The 21,969-nt window shown below is 42.6% G+C and overlaps 1 protein-coding gene across 2 annotated transcripts in view; it reads left to right on the top strand.

Moving 5' to 3' along the window:
• The window catches only part of snx7 (sorting nexin 7), a 42,255-nt gene that overhangs the window by 7,628 nt on the left and 12,658 nt on the right, over positions 1-21,969 (top strand). Inside the window, exons 3-8 of one of the 2 annotated variants that reach the window (XM_070852851.1) lie at positions 216-326; positions 3,013-3,171; positions 3,361-3,556; positions 5,078-5,277; positions 6,509-6,595; positions 12,078-12,230. In XM_070852851.1, the coding sequence (XP_070708952.1) occupies positions 216-326; positions 3,013-3,171; positions 3,361-3,556; positions 5,078-5,277; positions 6,509-6,595; positions 12,078-12,230 (906 nt within the window). Of the gene's footprint in view, positions 1-215; positions 327-3,012; positions 3,172-3,357; positions 3,557-5,077; positions 5,278-6,508; positions 6,596-12,077; positions 12,231-21,969 lie in introns of both variants that reach the window. The other variant, XM_070852850.1, reaches the window with a different exon arrangement.

Genomic DNA, 21,969 nt, shown 5'->3' with positions numbered 1-21,969 from the left:
CTATATAACACCTCTTCTGTTTACTTTAGATATGAGAAATTCAGATGATTTAAGTGGTCGGGGGACAGACACAGTCTCCATGGGGTTTTGGGTGGGTAACTATTCTAATGGAGGTGCAGAGAAGTGGGTAGGACTGCAGCTCTGCCTCCTGATCTCAACTCTGGATTGGCATGTTCCGGCACTAATAAACTCAGCCAAGTATCTTCTGTCCTCAGACCACGCGGAGTGAGTTTGACTCGAGTGAGTATGAAGTACGCCGGCGCTACCAGGACTTCCTGTGGCTCCGAAGCAGACTGGAAGAAAGCCACCCGACCCTCATCGTCCACGTATGTATCAGCACCCGACACCATCTGCTTAACACATCTGTGGGCTGCTGAAGAGTCCACTTGAGGAACAAAACGGTTTTTGGATGTTTCAGCTTACCACAAGTCACACATAATTGCTGCCAGCCATTTTTCCAACGCTCAGTCGGAGGTATTTTTCCCACCGTCCAGGATTCCTTTGGTTTTTCATTCATTTACATAAACATACTTACATATTCTATCATTTAGACATATGATTGGGATGTATCCAGAAAACCAATACATATACAGAGATAATGCACACAGCCAAGAAGTAAGGGTCATAACCAAAGTATGACGATTAGAATGTTGCTATGTCTTAAGTTGCAGTTACAAGGTAATAAACTGGTAATATCATAGATGGAACATATGCCATGCAGCACAGAGTTGTAAGATTGGGTTCTATTGGGTTGACCCACCCATTGAAGCTCATACTACATTGTTAGCAAAGTACTTATAATATCCTTTACAGACAGGGCAAACCTGACCATCTGGCTACAGGCCCAGGGTATGGGACAGCCTTAGACCGTAGACAGTCTATGTGCCGCTCTGGTAAGTGTTTCGAGAAGCTGTGACTGAAGAGCGTGATTGGCTGAAGGCGTGTCAGTTTCATTACTGAGGGTGTTATATTAAGGATGCCATAAGAATGTTGCAGTGAAGATCATCTGGTCTTCTGATCATCCGGCACTTTGAGAGCCTGCTTGTACAGAGAGGACTTCAGTGTCAGGACACACACACACACACACACACACACACACACACACGCACACACACACATAATATACTGTAGTTTTGCTTTTATCAAAGATAGAGGTCCATTTAGAATTCATATAAATAGGCTCCCATTATGACCTCATCAGATCTTGTCCCATAATCATCAGATTAATCATCAGTGATCTTCTTCCTCACTGTGTTCTCATTGGATTAGTTGTGCAGAATGATGTTCTGCATGCGTCATGTTTACCATATGGTCAAATGATGACCTCTGCCACGGTGCCCGACTTGACAGAAGACGGGAGGTAATGGGCTGAAGTTAGGGACCGCTTCAAAAGTGGAAACGTTCTCATTTTTCAGTGGCACTTCAGCCTGTTCCCATCACAATCACAGTGGACGTCATTCACAAAGAGTGTGTTTGCAAATGTTTTAGGAACAGAACCAGGATCCATCGATGCTTTCTTCCCTGAATGTGTTTTGTAATTTAGAAGTGCCTCAGAACATGTGAACGTACTGCTGCTTGAGTTTCTTCAGTCGTGAAATTCTTTAGATTTTTTTGGTTTAATAATGATAGTCCAGAATGATCAGAATAACCCCGTCATTTATATTAATCATGAAATGCCTGTGGTCACCACACAGCAGCAGGAGCATGTCTCCACATTCAGAATGGGCCCCTTTAGGCATATCAGTCACAGCGGTAAGTCCATTTATTGTTAATAATTGTTAAAGTACTTTTCTGCACGTCAGACGGATACGCTGAAATTACAAGTCTATCCAGTCAGACCTTTTGGAAAAAAGCAGCGGAGTCCTGAGCTCCACCAAATCTGTCAGGGTCTAAACTCTGCATAAGAAATGTAGCCAACTTGTGTCACCACTTGGTGACAAGGACACACATTGACTGTATAGTTATTGATATGGTCATTATTATTGATATGGTCAGCTCTGCCAAAGCTCTCACACTGACTGGGACTCAGTGTCATTAAGGTGTCGCCAGCTGAAGCTGAAAGTGTCCAGTACAGTACAAAGGTGCACAAATGGCAGCAGAAAACAATCTTTTAGATGTGCTTCACATTCAGTCACAGCAGAGACGATGGTAGTAGGTAGTAACTACTCACTGTAAAGGCAGAGAGTAAGTGATGCTTCCACATCAGACGGTGAGCCTGTGTTACACGCCAGAGATGAACAGATCAGCTTTATGTTTCCATAGCCAAAAGAGTCACATTAGATCTTTGTAAGTTCACTGTTTTTAGCTAGGTAGCTATTTAGTGTTGTGGGAAATACCCCCACACCCTCCCCCCACATCCCCCATACACACACACACACACACACAAAGAAGAAACAAAGGCGACCGGCCAGGCTGTTTGGTTGTGTAAGCAGGACAGTTTCTCTTTATCTGACCACCCTGGCTGTCTGTGCTCTTTTCATAACGTTTTTTAAATAGTTGAGCCTGTGAAGAGAAATGAGTGTCGCCCAGTCAGTGGAATGCTTTTCCCAAGTTACCTCAAATGAATTAAAACATATTTTTTACGATACATAAAGGGCTTTAATACTGTTGCCCCAGCTCTCCAAGGGAAAGACACATAACACACAGATGGGTTTGGTGAAATAATGTACACAGTACACAGTGGTGCAAAGGGAAGTACAGAGGACGTGGGTCTGCAGCTGCTGCTCAAAGCAAATCAATTAGAGCCAAATGAGGACTCCTAAATCAGCCTGAAACCAACTGTAACTAAATGAAACAAAATGGAAATAAAAGCTCCGCTACCTGACTCTGTTAGTCCCAAGAACAAAGCAAATCATTAAAACAGCACACCTGCATCAGACGTTTAGCAGCTAAGCATCAAGTTAGAAAAACAAGAGAACTGTGACCCTCTCAAGCTCCAGAGAAAGCATCGCTTTTAATGTTGCCTTACAAGCATATGAGATCTGAATCGGTGTCTCCTGCTGTGTTCCTCAGCCACTGCCGGAGAAGTTTGTGATGAAGGGCATGGTGGAGCGCTTCAACAACGACTTCATCGAGACCAGGAGGAGAGCTCTGCACCGCTTCCTCAACAAGATCTCTGAGCATCCAATACTGGCCGGCAGCCAGCACTTCAAAGTCTTCCTCACTGCAGAGGTTTCACACACACACACACACACACACACACACCTTCCAGTTCATCAGTGAGCTTTAGAGGTGCTGGTAGGTGGACCAGGCTAGGCTTATCCTGTCTTTATGCTAAACTAGGCTAACCACCTCTGGACATTTAAAAGCTGAATGAACTCTGGAGCACAGCCTAATTAAAGCCCTGGTGTCTGGCAGGAGTTGCTGTCTCATAAGAAACAGGGTCCGGGCTTCCTGAGCAGGATGGGGGAGACGGTGAGGGCGGTGGCTAACTCGGTACGAGGCCTGAGAAGCCGGCCAGAGGAGTTCACTATGATGCAGGAATATGTGGAGGACTTCGGTAACAAGATCTGCTCTGTGGACAAAGTCACCCAGAGGATCATCAAGGAGCAGAGAGGTACTCCAGCACACACACTGAGGACGTCTGCCACATGTCACATGACCGTCTGTAAAGGTACAAGCTGATGAAATACAACACTGTATCTATAGAAAGGAAGCAGGCCCAAATGTTGTGGCACACTGAAGAAGAGTGGCAATGGGAATAAAAAGAAAAACAGTGATGTCTAAAATGTCTTTAAGTAAATCATGTTGACCTCCTGATTTTTGGCTCCTTGAATCTACTAAACTGGAACCAGTCCTTCTTTTCCACTGTGATGCCTTTAAGTCTAAAAAGTTTAAAAAAAAGAGCTGGAATCTGAGACGTTTCTACACTTCTGTCTCATAACTCTCTCTGTGTAAATGCTTTCAATTTCAGCTTTTAACTTTTCATCCGTCCTTTTATCCGTTTTAAGTTTGCTCTCCTCCATTCTTTCCATAGATGGAGGAGTTTTGTCATCATTAGTGGTGTGTGTGTGGTCCTCCGTGTTCATGCTGCTCACTGACCACACAAGTCATGACTCTGATATTTCCTCTGATTATCACATTGATGACACACAGCTGGATCTCTCTTGTCAATCCTAATGATAAAATCATTAAGCCAAAGACTATTTACTGCCAGTAGAAGAATGGTTTGCTTAGCTTTGACACAACTGAAATAGTTTTTGTTTGTCTGGTACTTTTAAGCACAATCCGTCAAATTTAAATGTTAAACCCACTATGTTTTATTCCAATCTAAATTTGAGCTCTATGTGAAATGTCTTGCCCTAACCCTGCTGTATCCAAAGAACGCTGCAAAAATCATTCCCTTCCTTCAGCCTGAAGATTTGGATAAAAGTCCTCCATGCTTTTATTACTTCGTGCCTCCACTACTATAATGCCTTGATCAGCTGTCTCAGCAGATCTTCGGTCCCGGCAGCAGCAGGTCCAGAACTCTGCAGTGATGCTCTTAAAGTGTATTTCCGGGTGTTGGCGAGCTCTAAGACCGTCTGACAAGGAGACTTCTACAGTTGCCTTGATCAGTTAGTCTGTGTTATTGTGTGGCTTTGGTGTCGTAAAGGGTTCGACACAATAACACAAGCGATCTAACCGATCAAGGCAGCAGTACACTAGTCACTCCCAGTCACTGGGAGCTAAAATCCCTGTTTTAGTGAATGTAGTCTGGTGTGTGTGCTGTTTGTGGTTAAACCAAAAGGATCTTCCAGGTCTCTCTCTGTAGGGATCCTTTCCATGATGCTGTCACACACTTAGAATAACACTCTGAGCCTGTCAGTGGATCAAACAAGCTCTTTTAGTGGACCTACTGTGATCAGGTGCAGTTGTCCCAAAGGATCACGTTGCAGCCTGCTCAATATTTGTTCTCAGCAGCCGGCGGAGGGAATCTACCGGACCTCAACCTAAAATATGTTTTAAAAAGAAATAGAGGCCAGTTTTTAAAATGTCAGAGTTATCCTGTAAGGCACACTGGATAAACAAACTGTGGATTGTAACCGACAGATCCAACCAGCTGGGCTATGTTTAAATGTGTCCTCTGTGCTTTCAGAGTATCTGGATGAACTGAAGCAGTACAGCTCCACCTACACCCAGTGGGTGGGGTCAGAGGAGGAGCTGGCGGAGCCGCTGAAAGGTGTGGCCGGCTGCGTGGAGCGGTGCAGTAAGGAGACCGAGGAGAGGATCCACCATATGTCCGAAGTCCTGGTCCCCGCTCTGCACGAGTACGTCCTGTGTGCCGAGACCCTAAAGGTGAGCCCCCGATCCCACTGCTCACATCTGAGCTCCTTGGTCTCGGTGATTTAGCTGAAAAGGCATCTGGGTTAAACTGGGTTTCCATTTTCAGAGCAGCATTTTATAGTTCAGTAGTGGTAACATAGTTCCTTGTGGAGTAAATGTCAACATAGTCACTGAAATGCTGTTAAAACACTGAAAACATACGCAGCCAATATTCAAAAACCTTCAAGTCTTTTCATCAGCACCACATTCATCCACCATCGGAGTTTAGCTTGCTAGCATGCCAACATTTGGTACTTAGCACTAAACACACAGTGCAGCTGAGGCTGATGGGGATGTCGTTCATTTTGCAGGTATTTGGTCAAGTGAACAGAACACCAGAGTGATTAAAGCTGAAGGGGACATGAGTGCATCTTACAGATGTAGAGATGGATGTGTTTAAGTTGTGGTCTAACCGACTGATGCTTCCACTGGTGCGGCTCGAGTGAGAAACGCAGTGTGTGATTGCGAGAGAGACATTAATGGCGCCCTTGTAGCGCTGGAGGTTGGTGCTCTGGAGCTGTCACTGTCATTCCAGCTCTGTGTGACTCCTTTGCATCATCCAATTTAACACCGGAGACACACAACGTTAACAGCGACACTGATGACCGTGCTGCTGCTTCATCATGTCACCTCCGACGAAGACACGGTCCTCAAAACCTGTAACCACTGTGATCCTCCTAATCCTTTAAATGCCGAGGGAACACAAACAGAAGTGCTTAAAGATAACTTTGGGTTTCTGACTGAGTTTATTTCCTGGGTCTGTTTGGTGAACATGGATATAAGTTACTTTTTTTCCACGATGTCTGTACTCTTTGACTCTGTCCAGCACTGGTCAAACCTACAGAGGTACGTTCCTTTGCCTGTGAGCTGCGTGAAGGCCCAAACCTGCAGCCACACACTGACTGATATCATATTTTCTAGAAATGGATCTTAAAAGGGTGAGAGCCCTGATCGCGACTCACAGGCAGCTCACACAGCATCACTCCTTTAAACGGGTTCCTCTCCAACACTGTCGACAGTGATTTTTGACATGCCTTTAACGGGGGGGGGCATGAGTGAAAACTTTTGTAGAATCATACTCACCAATATTAACTGTTCTGGGAAACGGTCCTCTTGGTAATTAGTGGGTTGCGTTTAAAAAAAAAAAAAAAATGTGACTTTGAGCAAGTTTAAGTAAAAGGAAGTGTTTGCTGGTGTGTCTCAGGCAGTGGCGAGGCGGAGAGACAACATCCAGGCTGAGTTTGAAGCCAAGAACGAGGCCCTGGCATCCAGAAAAGCTGACCAAGAAGCAGTAAGTGCAATTTTACATCCACACACACACCGACAGAGAATCCAACACACACACACACACACCCCCCTCCTCCCTCCCTGCGTCCCTCTGAACCAGCAGATGTGTTCGTGTGTCCTCCAGTCATCTTCCCAGAGATTAGGTGTAATAAAGTGAAGCATGCAGTGGTGCCTCTCCCACAGAGCCGCCCTCAGCTCATATTGGGGAGGAAAAAAGGGGCTTCCTGGGAGGATTATCTAGATATCCAGGCCTCTCGGCTGGAAGTCAGTACTCCGCTCTGTGGGAATAAGAGCTGTCAATATTATTTCACACTGTAAGCTCAGCAGCTAATCGTGGCGTAATGAAAATTCCCATATCCACTTTAGATGACGACTTGCTTCCAAATGTCAGGAGACAAAGGACAAAGACGGAGAGTTAGGAAAGCAAAGGACAGAGCTATTTTTAGACATGTTACTTGAGGTGTTTGCATCTGTGTGTTGTTGCGTGTGTTTGTGTAAATGTAGATTTGCAGGTGTGTATCCCCCTCAGTCAGCCAATATCAAAATCCATCTGTGAGATTTTAATTAAGAAGCAGGGCTGAGATTTTATCCCACAGACTTGTATTGTATTTCTGCTTTAATTAGCTGTGTGTGTGTGTGGGCAGGCTCCAGTAGAGCTGGAGGACTGAATTAAAACTGGGCTTCACTCACTAACACACACACATGTGTGTCTGAATTAAAACTGGGCTTCACTCACTAACACACACACACACATGGGCCTGCACATGTGTGTGTGTTAGTGAGTGAAGCCCAGTTTTAATTCAGTCCTCCAGCTCTACTGCGTGTCAGTCTGCTTCTGCCTTCAATACATTTGCACTAATGAGAAAGGAAATGTCAAATACATGCCTGTTGTTGCTTTTTCTCAACATAATCATTGTGTTCATTATTTATCACAGTAATTATGTTGATTGGTAAGAAGCTCAGGAGGCCACTTGTTCCACTGGATAAAGGTCTGTGTTGAGGGAGTGATGGGGCCCGGACCGCTGGTTGTTCCATTGTGAGGTTTAACACAGTTTGGTACACCATGGTACACCCAAACCTGTCGGACAGTTCAGCCCTTTGGTCCAGCGATGGCAATTAACATGGATTGTAATGGTCTCATGGTCTGAGAAGGGACGAGGCGTGTTGGCATATAAGAGAATCTAAATCCAGTTCTGAATGAGCTTATTGAAGATGTATCAGATGTTTGTAGGTAGTCTGTTTGCTGGGGTTTGAAGACGTCTCTCAGTTTAGGGAGATGTGCTGTTGTTATTTCACCGTTTTCTACCTGAACCAGAGGTTCTGTCATGTTGAAGGAGTGTGGTTCCTTCTCTGCATATTCTCTTACTGCTCAGTAACATTCTTTAAAGGAAAGCTCCTCCAATATAGGTGATCAGGGACAAAGTTAGTTCACTTGTTTGTTTTGCACAAAGGTACTCTCTATTGTCCATCTGAAGTCCACATGAGGCTGCAGCAGTTGATAACCTCCAAAATTCCAAACCTGTCCTCTAACTCTGTCCCTACTAATGTTCACCTTTGCTGCAGTGAGAAAACGGCCCTCTCTATTAAGTGTGAGTACTCCACAGGTACGTTATGGATCCAGAGCTGTGGATCTCTGAGGGCCTGTGCTGTAGAGCCACCCTCAGCACAAGGCTGCTAGCTCCCCTTTACTGATGTCTCTGTCTGACTGTCAGCACAGAGATCTCTGACACACAGCAGTGGAAAGCTGGTCTGATTGGTTTGTCAGAACTGGAGGCCCAGTCCATGACTGAAACACGTGTCTTTACCTTCAGAACATATTAGATCTCTGCTCTCAGATTTGGACTGCAGGCTGGGAAAGATATGCAGAGTCCCCCAGAATCACCAGGTGCTGGCAGTAAGTCAGAGCTGCACCGGCCAGTATGATGCAAGTCTTTGTGAATTTTACATTCTTCCCCTCTGTAAACATTTACTCCACCTGCATGCAAAGAGAACGCTTAGACTTTACTACTTAGACTAGAGTCAGCATCCAGTGACAGGCTGAATGTGTTTCTATGACACATAGCCAGGGGGGGGCGGTGTTACTCTAACTATAGCAGCACACAGTGGAAGCAAGTGTTCATCATTATCAAAGCAGATTCTGCTCTTATTTAGAGAGCGTCTGTAAAGAGTTATAGTAAGTAATATTCAGTTAGATGCAGGAGTTTTACTTTTCAATCAATCGTTTTCTATTGTTATATGGGTGCTCTTTATGAACCTTATGTCCTAAATACTTCTTCCAAAACTTCTGTAGTTAAAAATAGTCATTTAATAGTTTGAGCAAAGTGTTATTATCTGGAATAAGCTGGTGGTGGAGACAAAATAATTCAAATTCTTACTGGTACTAGTTTAGTATTAGGAGTTCGTTAAAGACGTTTAGAATGGATTTAAAAGTCAAATATGGTCCTGAGTAATTTAGCAGCTTCAGTTATCTGGCATAAAAATAGGCCTTAAAAAAGAAAGAGAAACTTTTTCCAACTACTTCCTGTTTGTTCTGAGGCAGGATTCGAAAAGTGAAGCGCGTTTAATTTGACGAAACGACGTGGTAAAAGTATGGTCAGATGTAAGACGTTAACTGTCATTTTTAACGTGCACCTCAGTGTTAGTGAGCTCACACAGTGCGTGAGTTTACATTGTGTGGCAGGCATGTGGGGAATCCTCCCAGCATACACCAGGGCAACACACCCACTGGATCTAAGCCTCATAGTATGCATGTTTGTGCATTGTAACTGGTGTTGCTGTGCTTCACATTGTGCTCTACAGTATCTCCAGTGTGAGCGCTGTGCATGACTGATGTCCCACATGTCGGCGTTCATGCGTCAAACAGCATGTAAACTGTACCTGCGATTGGCACCTTGATCCAGTTTGTGCTGCTGTGATCGTCACTGCTCAGCACCAGCAGTCTGCCTGTGACATGAAGGACTTTGTCTCTCGTTCTGCTGACTGAGGAGAACAGGAGCGGCTCTGATATTTCCCCCAAAACACACTTAACTTAAACACACACACACACACACACACACACACACACTACATTTTTTACAACAAAAAGGGGATGACTAAATATGATCTCAGATGGACTTGGACTCCAACCAACACACAAGTCAGCACAGTGTGATGTGATGAAACACAATAAAATACTTTATTGGCACTTTTTACTAGTACAGGGTGCTTCAGGGCACGCTGAAGAAGTCTTTACTGTCACACTATATAGTTCCAACACTGTCCAACTGTTTCAACACGATACAACCAGCACGTCTGAGGGACAAGCTGGGGAACACCAGTGTGGGCCATCACCTCACATCCTGGAGTCTGGACTAGCTCACCAACCGTCCACAGCCTGTGAGGACACAGGACTGTCCTCACAGACTGTGTGTCCGGCATGGTTGTCTGCAGTGCGGGGGCCCCGCAGGGAACGGTCCTGGCTCCGTTCCTCTTCACCCTCCACACTGCAGACCTCGCACACCTGCCACCTGCAAAAGTCCTCTGATGATTCTGCATCGTCGGTCTCATCACCGATGGAGATGACAGGGAGCACAGAGAGCTAACGCAGGACTTTGTGGATCCAGAGGAACCACCTCCGGATCAACGTGGGGAAAACACACATGCCCCCCGACACCGGTGAGCCTCCAGGGAACGAACATGGAGATGGTGACATCTTATCAGTACCTGGTGTTCACCGGAACAATAAACTGGACTGGACCAACAACTCAGATGCACTTTATAGGAAAGGGCAGAGCAGAGCTTTTGGAGTGCAGGGGGGGGGCTCCTTAAGGCCTTCTATGACTCTGTTGTGGCATCAGGCATTTTATATGGAGTGGTGTGTCGGGGGGGGAGGGGTGACTGGACAAGCTCATCAAGAAGGCCAGCTCTGTCCTGGGTCCTGGGTGGGACAGAGGAGGAGGACGGCAAAGCTCCCCATTCTTTTTTTTTTTTATATTCCCCGTACGTGTATTGATTCTATTTTTATTCTCCTATCTCCTCCTGTCTGCTGTGACATTGTACATTTCCACAGCATCCTCATCTCATCTCATCTCATCACAGCTGTATCTCCACTTGGCTCCAATGTTACACGTGTAATGTCACACACACCCTAGATTGTGTTCGGCCATAGCCCTGAAAGGTGTCCGGATCAATATTAGTGGAGTAACAAGCAGGCCTCTGAGATCCCCACAGTTTATTCTCTCTGTGTGGATAAGCCCATGTTAAGCAGGCTTTTTCTTATTGGACTTGAGTAAATGCCACTGTCTATCTAAATGTCAGACAGCCTGTCCCTGCCCGGCCTCTGACCAGAGCTAATATCTTGTGTTCTTTAGGCTCTTCACGCAGTCTCAGGCTGATTTTACTCTTCATTTAATTATGCTGAAATACACATAACAGTAGGCACCGTACCTAATAAAAACTAACTGTGAAATCAACTCAGAGTCACTGAAGCGAAGCTGCTTGATGTGGTGGGTGTTTCAGCGTCCCAGTAATTATCTAGTGGTTTAATGCTGCTGTAATGTTTTCGAGGCCACTAACTAATACCACTGTGTAATAAAACATATTATCCACTGATTGTAGCTCGTCTTGCTGTAGTAACCTTGTGTTCAGAGCAGGAGCAAAGCCACAGTAACTGAAACAGATACTTCATCTTGCAGAAGTAAAAAGAACTGCTTACTGTTGGATTCTTTTCAACATTTAACTTACTGCTTAACTTTTGTCACAAGCAGTTTCTACTTTGAAGTGTCTTTAGATGAAGTACAGTTTAATCATGCAAGTCCAATTTTGGATAGGAAGCCACCAGATCTCACCACTGCCCATTTTTACTTTTTGGATCATTTCATTCAATTATTTAATATTAGATTTATCCACATGTGCCTACATAAGGTGCTCTGTGGGAGGAGAACGTGTTCGTCTCTGCACCACATATCCAGTCGGATGTACTCACTAAAGCTTTTCTGAAGATTTAGAATTGTTTTAAATTACAATTGTCTGTAATGAACAATGAAAATGAAAAACTGTAATGACCTGCCATATTATTAAACCGTCTTTGACTGTTTATAGTTACCTGTATTAACATTAGCAGAATGTCTTACAGTTTAAGGGCTCCAATGATTTGGATTGCAGCTGCACCTGATTCATCATTGACATAATGTAGCCACACAGAGCAACATTAACTTTCATTTGGAGTCATATTTGTGTCCCTAAAGTGACGGCTTTCACATCACACACAGGCATTTAATCCACTATTACACCTTTGAAGAGGTATAACTCCTATAGTCATGGATGATGAGGTGCTTTTCATTCATTGGTCAAATATGGTGGAGTTCCCCTCCAGCTTGGGCTTGAATCATGACTTTATAACAGAGACGCCGGCAGCACGCTGACGACACATTTGTTTTCCTGTAGAAATGATGATGTTTTTGTTCTGTGGAAGTGTTCAGTCATCAGTTTGTGTGTTTGACTGGCAGCTGCAGGAGGAGGTGGATGTGCTGGCGGACCGGGTGGAGGTGGCCAACAGCACCTTGAAGGGAGACTGGTCCCGCTGGAAGGACAGCATGAGAACTGACCTCAAATCAGCCTTTATAGCCACTGCGGAGAATAACGTGGAGTACTACGAAAGGGTGAGTCCAAAGATACAACTGTGCTCTAAAACTAATATAGACATGAATATATTGATAGATATATCATTGTTAATACTGTCAATCACATAGATAATTCTATCAGGGGAGTCCAGGGTTTATGAACAACGGTTTATTAGTTTATGAAAAGCAAAATGACCCATAATTATTCAACATGCATGCAAAAATAATAATAATGATATTACTTTTCAGTTGAGCGAGAAATCTGACAAACATTCGCTCCATCAGCTGAGAATAAAGACAGAATGACAAATGTCCAAAATAATATTTTGCTTGGTTAACTGTTTATTCTACTAATCCCATTTTGTGTGTATGCAAAATAACAACTAGCCTAAATATGGAAGTAGTGATTTCTTCCTGTGGGTCTGGTTGTTTCACGTTGGTTTTGATGTCTCCTTTGACCTGACGCTCACCTCCAGCTGTTCACCAAAGTGTGAAAGCTTGTTGATTGTTGCTTGTTGAAGCTTGATTTCGACTCAAAGTCCACTTTCTGTCTTTTCCGGAGCTTTCAACCCTCCATCCCTCAAAGTCTTCCTCAGCGGAGGAAGTTTGCTCAGCTGTCATGGAGGTGGATCACTCACATATGGAACTCTGGTCACTTGAAGTTGACATCCGAAGCCACAGACGTATGTGACCAGCTAAGAACGTACATTTGGCTAATATTCAGAATCAGCACAAAATACTGGCACTGGTCTGGTTTCATGTCTTCTGAGGTGAATCTCAGAGGATTTAACCTGAAAGGAGAGGATACAGGTCTAGATGGAGAGGAGAGTAGGACAGTGAAACAGAAGGAAAAAGGGGAACCCAGAAAGTGCGAGTTGCAGTGAAGAAGAAACAATCATACATCCAGATTAACGAGCCGGCAGCCCAGCAGAGACGGCAGGGAATTAGATTTTGACAAAGAACAATGGAGCTGGTTGGAAGGAGAGAACATTACAGCAGGAGGTGAATGAGACGATGAAGCTGTTACGCTAACAATCATTTACTCTTGTATAGGTTTTGTAAGTCCAGCAGGAGTCTTAGCAAGCAGTGAGGACAAAGATGTTCTTCCATTTGCTTTGGATGTATTGGTTCTGGGGGGCTGGAGTGCTGCCAGCAGAGGGTGGCGCTGCTTTAGATTTATTTCTCATCAGACAGCTGGCAGAGGGCTGTTCGGTCTTATATTTCCTGTGGAAGCTCTTTCTCAACAGTTAAAGGCCTTTTCAGAGTCTGCTGGTGATCAGAAACAGTAATCAGACATGTGTCCTTTGTCCTGTTTAATCAGTCACTCTAAATGTCCGCTTCATGGCTGTTCTGTGCAGGACTCGTTTCTCAACTGACTGCAGCAGTCAGAGCTTCTGCTTGGCATTGGTGGATGGTTGGTGCTTATGGAAGCAGGTGGAAAAGATATGTTTTATAAGAAGGTGGAGAATTTATTGCCTTTATGTAACAGTGACAGTAGAGATACCTGTAGGAAATAAAAGGTCTGAGGGAGGGGGTGGCTTGAGACAAAGGTTCCCAGCCAGGACCAAGTTACGTGTTGGTTATATACTATATACGCTTTGTCTTAACACCCTCTGATAGTCAGAGTTCTTCATGTTGGAATTTAAATTGCTCTGAATCTATAGGACTGAAATACTTTACTTAAAAAGCCATCTATCAGAATTGATGTACTTTAAGTTACCCCTTTAGAGTGAAACGGATCATTTCAAGTATTCTCAAATGTTATCAACCTTTTATAGGGTTCACAATATCAAATAGAAATGAATCCAAATGCCCTATATTTATATAACCACGCTCATTTCTGGATGTAAAAGTTCAAGTTGTTGCTCAAACTGGACTGTGAAATTCAGAGTGGGGCTGCAACTAATGAGCGTGTACATTTTCAATTAGTATGCCAAGAATCTTTTGGATTAAATGTTTAATCATTTGGTCTATAAAATGTCAGCACAAGTTCACAGTGTCCAAAGTGAGGTATGTGTGAATGTCTTCCTCTGTCACATGTCACATATTCAGTCTGCTGTAACAGCAGAGCAAGAACACAAGCACAAGCTGCCATGTGAGACGTGGATGTTTGGGTATTTAGGCTTAAAAAATGACTGGATTGATCAGTTATATGACCGAACAAAGACGTTTGGGTGAGCCACTAAAGGTCGCACACTTTAATTTTCATGTTTGTAAAAGTCAGGCGTGTTTTTCCTGGTTTATTCCAGGCTCCCTCGTTCCCATGAAGAGACATCTTAATGCTTCATTATACAATGATATTTTGGAAGAAGAAAGAAGAAGGCCCACGTCATTAATCCCACCAGGGGAACTGCAATTATTATTCACACACAGGTCTGAAATATACTCGTGCACAAACAGTATACACATGCATTCATGTATAGAGATGTCAGCAGTTGGGAGTTGGTGTGTTGCTAACCGCGGTTGTTAACTCCCATGAGGAATTAGTTTCCTCAGTTTGTTATGGAAGAGGTCGATCGCTCCGTACAGAATCAGACCTCAGCTGTAACGGTGTTGGAACTAATGCGTCTGATTGGGAACAGATCCCTGCAGCCAGGTCCCAATATGTCATGGAAAGCCTGAAGCCAGAAGAGCAGCACAAGTAATGCCCGTCATTCTGGGATGTCTTGTTAGAAATGAGTATATGTGTTCGGGTATCTACATACTTTGAGCGTTCATGTACTTCTATCTGTGTCATGTGAAATGGAGATATATCTATTTTAGTAATAGTTGGTGTTGCTAAAATAGATTTGATAGATAGAATGTTCAGTCAGCCTTTCTTGTTTCATAGTTTCTAGTGCTGGTAGCACATCAGCAGAGCATGGTATTTGGGTAGACTGTTTTAAACTTTTTTAACAATGGTAATAATAATAGGCAGTGTGTGTGTGTGTGTGTGTCCTTGTCATATTTGGGTTTTCTCTCCAGCGTCTCTGTGCAGGGTCAGCCCATCTCTGCTGGCCTCCCCCTGCAGCAGCCCTGACACAAACACTCATCATCCAGCACAGTGGCCTTCAGCGAGCAAATGCAACATACAACAAACGAGTACTGATGTGTGTGCACGTTTGTTAGTGTGTGTGTGTGTGAAAGGGCTAAAATAGAGCATGTCTGCTCAGCAAAGCTCTTGTTGCAATGCAAAATCTTTTGGTGAAGCATGAGATCAGTCCATGGAGGATGATTTCATACCTTGTCCAAAGCAGGGTTATACCAGATTAAGGCTTTCTTTTCTTACTGGCTATTTCCAGCAAGAGAATCCTTCGCTGTAGTATCATCCCATTGTGAATCAATGATATTCCCCCTTTCTTCGGTTAGAACATCTTGTCACTGAGTTCAAATTTGAAGTCCTATTCAGACATGATTTAGTTCACTTCGGTAGGATGATTTTAACATTGCATATTCAGTGATCTCCATCCCTTCCAGAGCACGTGTGTGTATGACTTTCCGCTCCCTTCCCCCGATATTAATTACAGCCCCAAATACCTGCTGGGTTTTGGCACACTTGTCGGTCCTCTGAGAATTTCTTACGTCTGAATAATACCCAGCGTTTGCAAATATATACAAAAGTTTTGCATATGAAAAGCAGCACTTCCTATTATTGAGTTTGCTAACAAAAATAGGCTTAGCAAGAGTTGTATGAAAATTGCTGGACCGTGTATAATCAATATGCCAAACTGTGGCAAAAATATCACATATTCAGTGCTCATTGGTAGTAGTCGCTAGTAGTCCTGCTGTTATTTGTAATTAAAGTGAAGTGGCATGACATCCATCCATCCATTCATTGTCTATACCGACTATCCCTAAGGGTTGCAGGGGGGCCTGGAGCCAATCCCAGCTGACACTGGGCGACAGGCGGGGTCACCCTGGACTGGTCCCCAGTCAGTCACAGGGCTGATACATAGAGACAGAGTAGACAAAGTATTTTGGCAGATACCTCATCTATTCTCAACAATATTCATGCTTTACATTCAAACAGAGCAGTTGTCATTGCATAAATTAGAAAACCTTTTATTCTTTGCCCACACGTTTGTATCTTCCTGATGTTTTAGGATCATTTTTAAGTTTCTGCTAATAGAAACTTGTAAATTCCAAATACACTGGTGACACCTCCATATTATGATTATAGTTTCATTTTTAACTTTTAATGCATACTTGAGGAAAGTACATTTCAAATGTAAAAACTCAAAAATGGCTGCTTTCTCAAATTTCCATACTTGACATGCTTACAACATAACTGGCCTGTCTAAAAGTTCTAGTCTGTTGGGAAATCAAAATTTCTACACTTGCTTGGATTTGGATTGTTTGTTTTCAGAGTTCCTCGATAGCGATTTAAAATGAACTCTTTAGATCCAGTACCCATGTATTTGACACTATGTACAATTTCTAACTTCTTCTCATCACCACAGAGACATTTCTACCTCTTAACATCAGATTTATGATGGCCAGATATTATAACTTGCCTAACCTCTATCTCCTACAAAAATAACACATTTGATTAGTCGCTCTTTTGTTGTAGCCATAATGATCCATCCAGCACACGTCCAGCTTGCTTGCATCCATTTTGTACCCAGATCATTTATAAATAATGTAAATAATAGTTGGCATGGTTTTCACCCTGTCCGACCCCAATTAAGACATCAAAAACCTCAAATGTGGCTCCTTAATGTAGTAATATGTGTTCACAATGACATTAAACAATCAACCATCAATACCAGCTTCCTGCAACATAAACCAGAGTGCATCTCTCCATCTCATTTCAAAGCTTTATTCTAGTCAATGAAAGAACAAAACAGGCTTCTTTCTTAAAGACAAACAGTTCCACAACTGTGGATTACCCTTTTCAGAAACCTGCCTGCTTTTCCTTAAGAGTACTATTATCTTCACAAAACAGCCTGTACAACCTTACATTCAGTGTATTAGCTTGCCAAAAAAACTCAAAAGTGTAACACCCCGAGATTTATGACAATCCTCAATATGCCCATTCCTTTTAGATTGGAACAATAAGACCTGTAATCCAACTTTTAGAGACGATCCTCGAACACAAGATTGTGCTGAACAATTTAACATAAACAGGTAAGAAGATGTAAGATGTGCTCTTAATTTATTCATTCAAAACTTTATCTTCATTCAAAACTTTTATTCCAATTAAGAGTGGAAGGGCTGCTGGTGTATCCCTTTGGGATCCTCTATCCCTGAACTGAACAGGACATTCTTTATCCTTATTGTTAGCCAGCATATACCAGTTCATCTTTGAGTTTTTTGCCTTCATTTTCCTAAGATCATTGTTAAATTTATTTTTATGAGCTCTCTCTATAATTGTAGTTCTTAAGGTTTCCCTTCTTTCCATACTTTCACATTTATTATCCATCCTCTTCGCTTTATAATATGCCTGGCTTTTAATAATGCTTCTCAAAATTAAACCATGCTGTCTTTCTTGGGAAAGTAGCTCACACACTGTCAATCATGATTTTGCATATTTCATCAGTTTTTTTCATCCACAAACATGAATCAGATTATCCACATTACTTAACTGTGTGTTTTCTACATACTTTTTTCTATTTTCTCTTTATGCCATCTACCTATTTCTGCCTGTTAAAAAGAGTCCTGTATGCTGTCATGATGATTCACCGGCTCCTCCACGTAAACTGTATGTTTTCCTCACAAACCAATTCAATAATACAATTCTTATCTGAGACAAGATAATCAAGATAATGCTCAAAAAATTGCTTCACTCTACCGAATATTAAGGGGGAACCTATCATGTAGTCAATCACAGTAGTATTAGTTGAAGTGGTTTCATCTCCATATTCCCAAGATACAAAGAGCAAAGTTTTTGTGCATATCCAGAAGAGCAGTGCCACAGTCACCATGTTTCCATTGACTTTCTCCACTGTTGTACAATTCAGTTGCATTCAAAATCATTCAACCCCATTGCAAATTAGGTGTAGTTTAATGAACAACATAAAAAGCTTGACGCAACTAATATTACAGGTGGTTTCTCCAAATTCAACACATAATGCCACTTAATGACTACGGCATATTAGTAGAGCACCTTTTTGCTGTTATGACCTGCTGCTAACATGATGCACAGCCAGACACCAGGTTCTGAGAGCGTTTCTGAGGAATCTTGGCCCATTCCTCTTGGGCAAAAGCCTCAATCTCTCTAATATTCTTGTGTTTGCGTGCTGCAACTGCCTTCTTCAAATCCCACCAGAGATTTTTTTTGGGATTCAAGTCAAATCACTGTGACGGCCACTCTAGTATCTTCCAGGACTTTTTCTGAAGCCAAGCCTTGGTGGACTTTGATGTGTACTTGGGATCATTGTCCTCTTGGAAGGTCCAGTGACGTCCAAGCTTCAGCTTCCTCACAGACGGCATGACGTTTTCTCCTGGATTTCCTGATACTTGATTGAATCCATCTTGTCCTCCAAACGCTGCAGGTTTTCAGAGCCAGAAGAAGCAAAGCAGCCCCAGAGCATCACTGAGCCATCACCATGCTTCCCTGTAGGCAGGGGGTTCTTTTCAGGGTCTGCCTCATTCTTCCTCCTCCAGACATACCGCTGATCCACAGACCTGAAAAGTTCCAGTTTTATTTCAGTGAATCACAGAACAGAATCCCAAAACTTCTGTGTCATATATATATATATATATATATATATATATATATATATATATATATATATATATATATATGTTTTCGTATATATATATATATATATATATATATATATATATGTTTTCGTATATATATATATATATATATATATATATATATGTTTTCGAGCATATTGGAGCTGACTTGTCTTGTGCTTTTTGGTCAGTAGTGGTGTACGTCTGGGAATTCAGGCATGGAGGCATTCAGCTTCCTCTTTGTGCCACGTCCAGGTAGTGCAGCCAGTGTTCATTTAGCTTTGAACTTGTAAAATGTGCTTTCAGCAGTATCTCTAGGAACATTCAGTGCCTTTTCTATTTTTTGTATCCTATTCCATGTTTGCGCAAGGTAATGATCTCCCTTCTTAACTTTTGGGACAATTCTCTTGACTTACCCATATTTCTAAAATGCAACTAAACGTCACTGAACAAACTGCTACCATTATGTGCATAGTATCCTCTTTACTCTCCTCTTTCATGCAGTTGAGAATACTTTGATCATCATCACTTGTCTCATAACAATTAGACGGGACAACACTCACAGAAGTACTACTCTTTTTCTCCATCTTACATTTATGCATAAGCAGGACATTCACTTACAAGCGAGATGGGCTGGTCCCAGCATGAGCATCAGCTGGGTGTTTTTAGCTGACTTCACTACGGCCATCCAAGTTCTCTTGTGTTCCTGGGATAGGCTTCTCTGTCATTAAGAAGGCCATCCTCAAGGATTGGAGCTTTAGTCAAAATGTTAACTGTAATTAGCAATATTTTACATTTTATGTTTGCTGAGGTTAGATAATTGTTTACATCAAGACAAGAATCCCTTAAATTTACAAAAATTACTGTTCTTCATTTCACTCAAATCATTCTAGCCATTCACCTCCATCTCTCCCTTCTTTTTTTTTTTACAGTCCCTTATGTATATTATACTGTTTGTATTTTTATACTTCCTCTACCGTAACTGTACATATTTTTTATATCTCCTCGTGTCTGCTGTGACATTGTAAATTTCCCCGTCATGGGACTAATAGAGGAATATCTTATATCGTCTTACCCTGGATTCCTAATTTGACCTCAATTAAGAAGGCTATTCTTGTCCAAAGGGGTTTTAGACTGTAAAATTAAAACAATTGAAGTAAACCACATCAAACTGATTCCATCTCAGTGACTCATTTGGCAGCACTGTTGAGTTGAACCATAGATAGCGCACATTGAGCAAACAATAATTCTACTGAGAGTGATCCCAAAGGATGAGATCACTCTTTGCTATGTGCTGATATTGTTATTAAGGTGCAGATGTGGGCACAGGGCCTGTGAATGATTTATTGCAGTGGAGCACAGAGAGACCACCATAGATAAGTATCTAATAAGACACCTGCAGCTGGGAGGGTTTTTATATCACCTAGGTGGGGTGAAGGGAGAGACTGTGAAATGTAGGGGGAGGACAAATAAGGGTGGATGGGGAGATCAAGGAAAAGAGTGATGTGTGAGGTGAGATGGTAACATAAAGGATGAGGCGCATTGGAGTGTGGGGAAACTTTAGAGGAAGCAAGAGACTCAAAGATACAAAGAGCAAGAGGTAGACACAGGATAGTAAGTAGATATAGAAATGAGAGCTTTGACTTCAAACAAAGGCACATTTTAAGTATGTAAACAGTTGTTGGGGGGGACACAGAAGTCAGGAGCTGCAAGGACAGGAGCATTACATGGGAAATTTTTTAACATTCAAATACATGTCCACACTCAGGGTCAATCAATATTCTGTTTTTGGACTGATGAGATTATATTATATACTGTATATTAGGTGAAATATGGCGGAAAAGTTTATGCAGAAATTCCTGTAGTAGCCGGCCATACCAAGGAAACACCTCAGGGCACACGTGGTGAGGGGAACAGAGAACTCAGCAATGGCTGCAACTTTATCCTTGATGGGGCGAACCTGACCCTGACCAACCTGTCCCCCCAAATGCCTTTCCCAAATTCACATTTGGCCAGATTGAGGGTGAGCAAGGCTTGGGCAAGGTGGCTGAATAGGGCTTTAGGTTCTCAGACCAGGTGGTGGAATACAATCAGATTGTCTAGATACACATTACAATTTGTTACACCATCCAGAACAGTGTTTCCCAGTCTCAGGAATGTCGCAGGCGCATTATACATTCCAAAAAACATAACTGTGTACTGCAGGTGTACTATCTGGAGTCATAAAGGCAGAAATTGCAGAGGCATGATCAGTTAAAAGGAACCTGCCAGAAGCCTTTTAACAAATCCAATTCAATGACAAAGTTAGCAGTGAATAGATTGTCAACACAATCTTCCATGCGTGGTAAAAGGTAAGAATCAGGCACAGTAAACAGCATTGACCTTCTTGAACTTTGTAAGAAATCAAGGTGAACCATCTTATTGAGATTCCAGAAGGCAGGGGGAACTCCAGGCGTTAGAGTTGGGTTTGGCCAAATCACGTTATAACAGATACTCAGTCCCCTTCCTCATAAGCTCTCTTTTAATCAGACTGATGCGGTATGGATGTTGTTTTTGGCATTATTCAAGTCAATTTCATGCTTTAGCACACTAGTTTGTGAGGAGATATCGGCAAAAAGACATGGGAATTGGGCCACTAAGTCTTTGATATGGTGTCTTTGTGTGTTACTCAAATGATCACGTTAGGATGGCAGGACTTTTAACATTTTTTTGTCAATAGCTCTGAGTGGGATGCTGAACAGTCAGACGACCCTCACAGTCAGTGCTGGTCTCGGCTACATTCAAAGCAGAGCAGCAGGGTGCCCTCATCTTTCGTCAGTGATTGGGCAGTGTTGTCGCATGAGGTGTACATCCTCAACATGTCAATGTGATGGACACGAGTTTTGCACTTTCATGTGTACTGACTGTGTAATCTGTGGGTTCAGTAAAGCATGAGAAAAGAGCTAGCACTTAATCACCAACTTCATATTGACTGTGAACGGAGCAGAGGTCAAACTGGCGTTTCATATATGACTGGAAGCTAGCAAGCGCATCTTTCGCCAAGGACCAAGCGTGCTGCAAACATTGGCAGAACAGGCTGACATAATCAAGGACATATTTATCAGAAGACATCAAA

Source organism: Pempheris klunzingeri, chromosome 21 (genome assembly GCF_042242105.1).
Source record: "Pempheris klunzingeri isolate RE-2024b chromosome 21, fPemKlu1.hap1, whole genome shotgun sequence".
Lineage (NCBI taxonomy): Eukaryota > Metazoa > Chordata > Actinopteri > Acropomatiformes > Pempheridae > Pempheris > Pempheris klunzingeri.
Note: the sequence above shows the minus strand (reverse complement) of the source record. Positions and strands in the feature narration are given on the sequence as shown.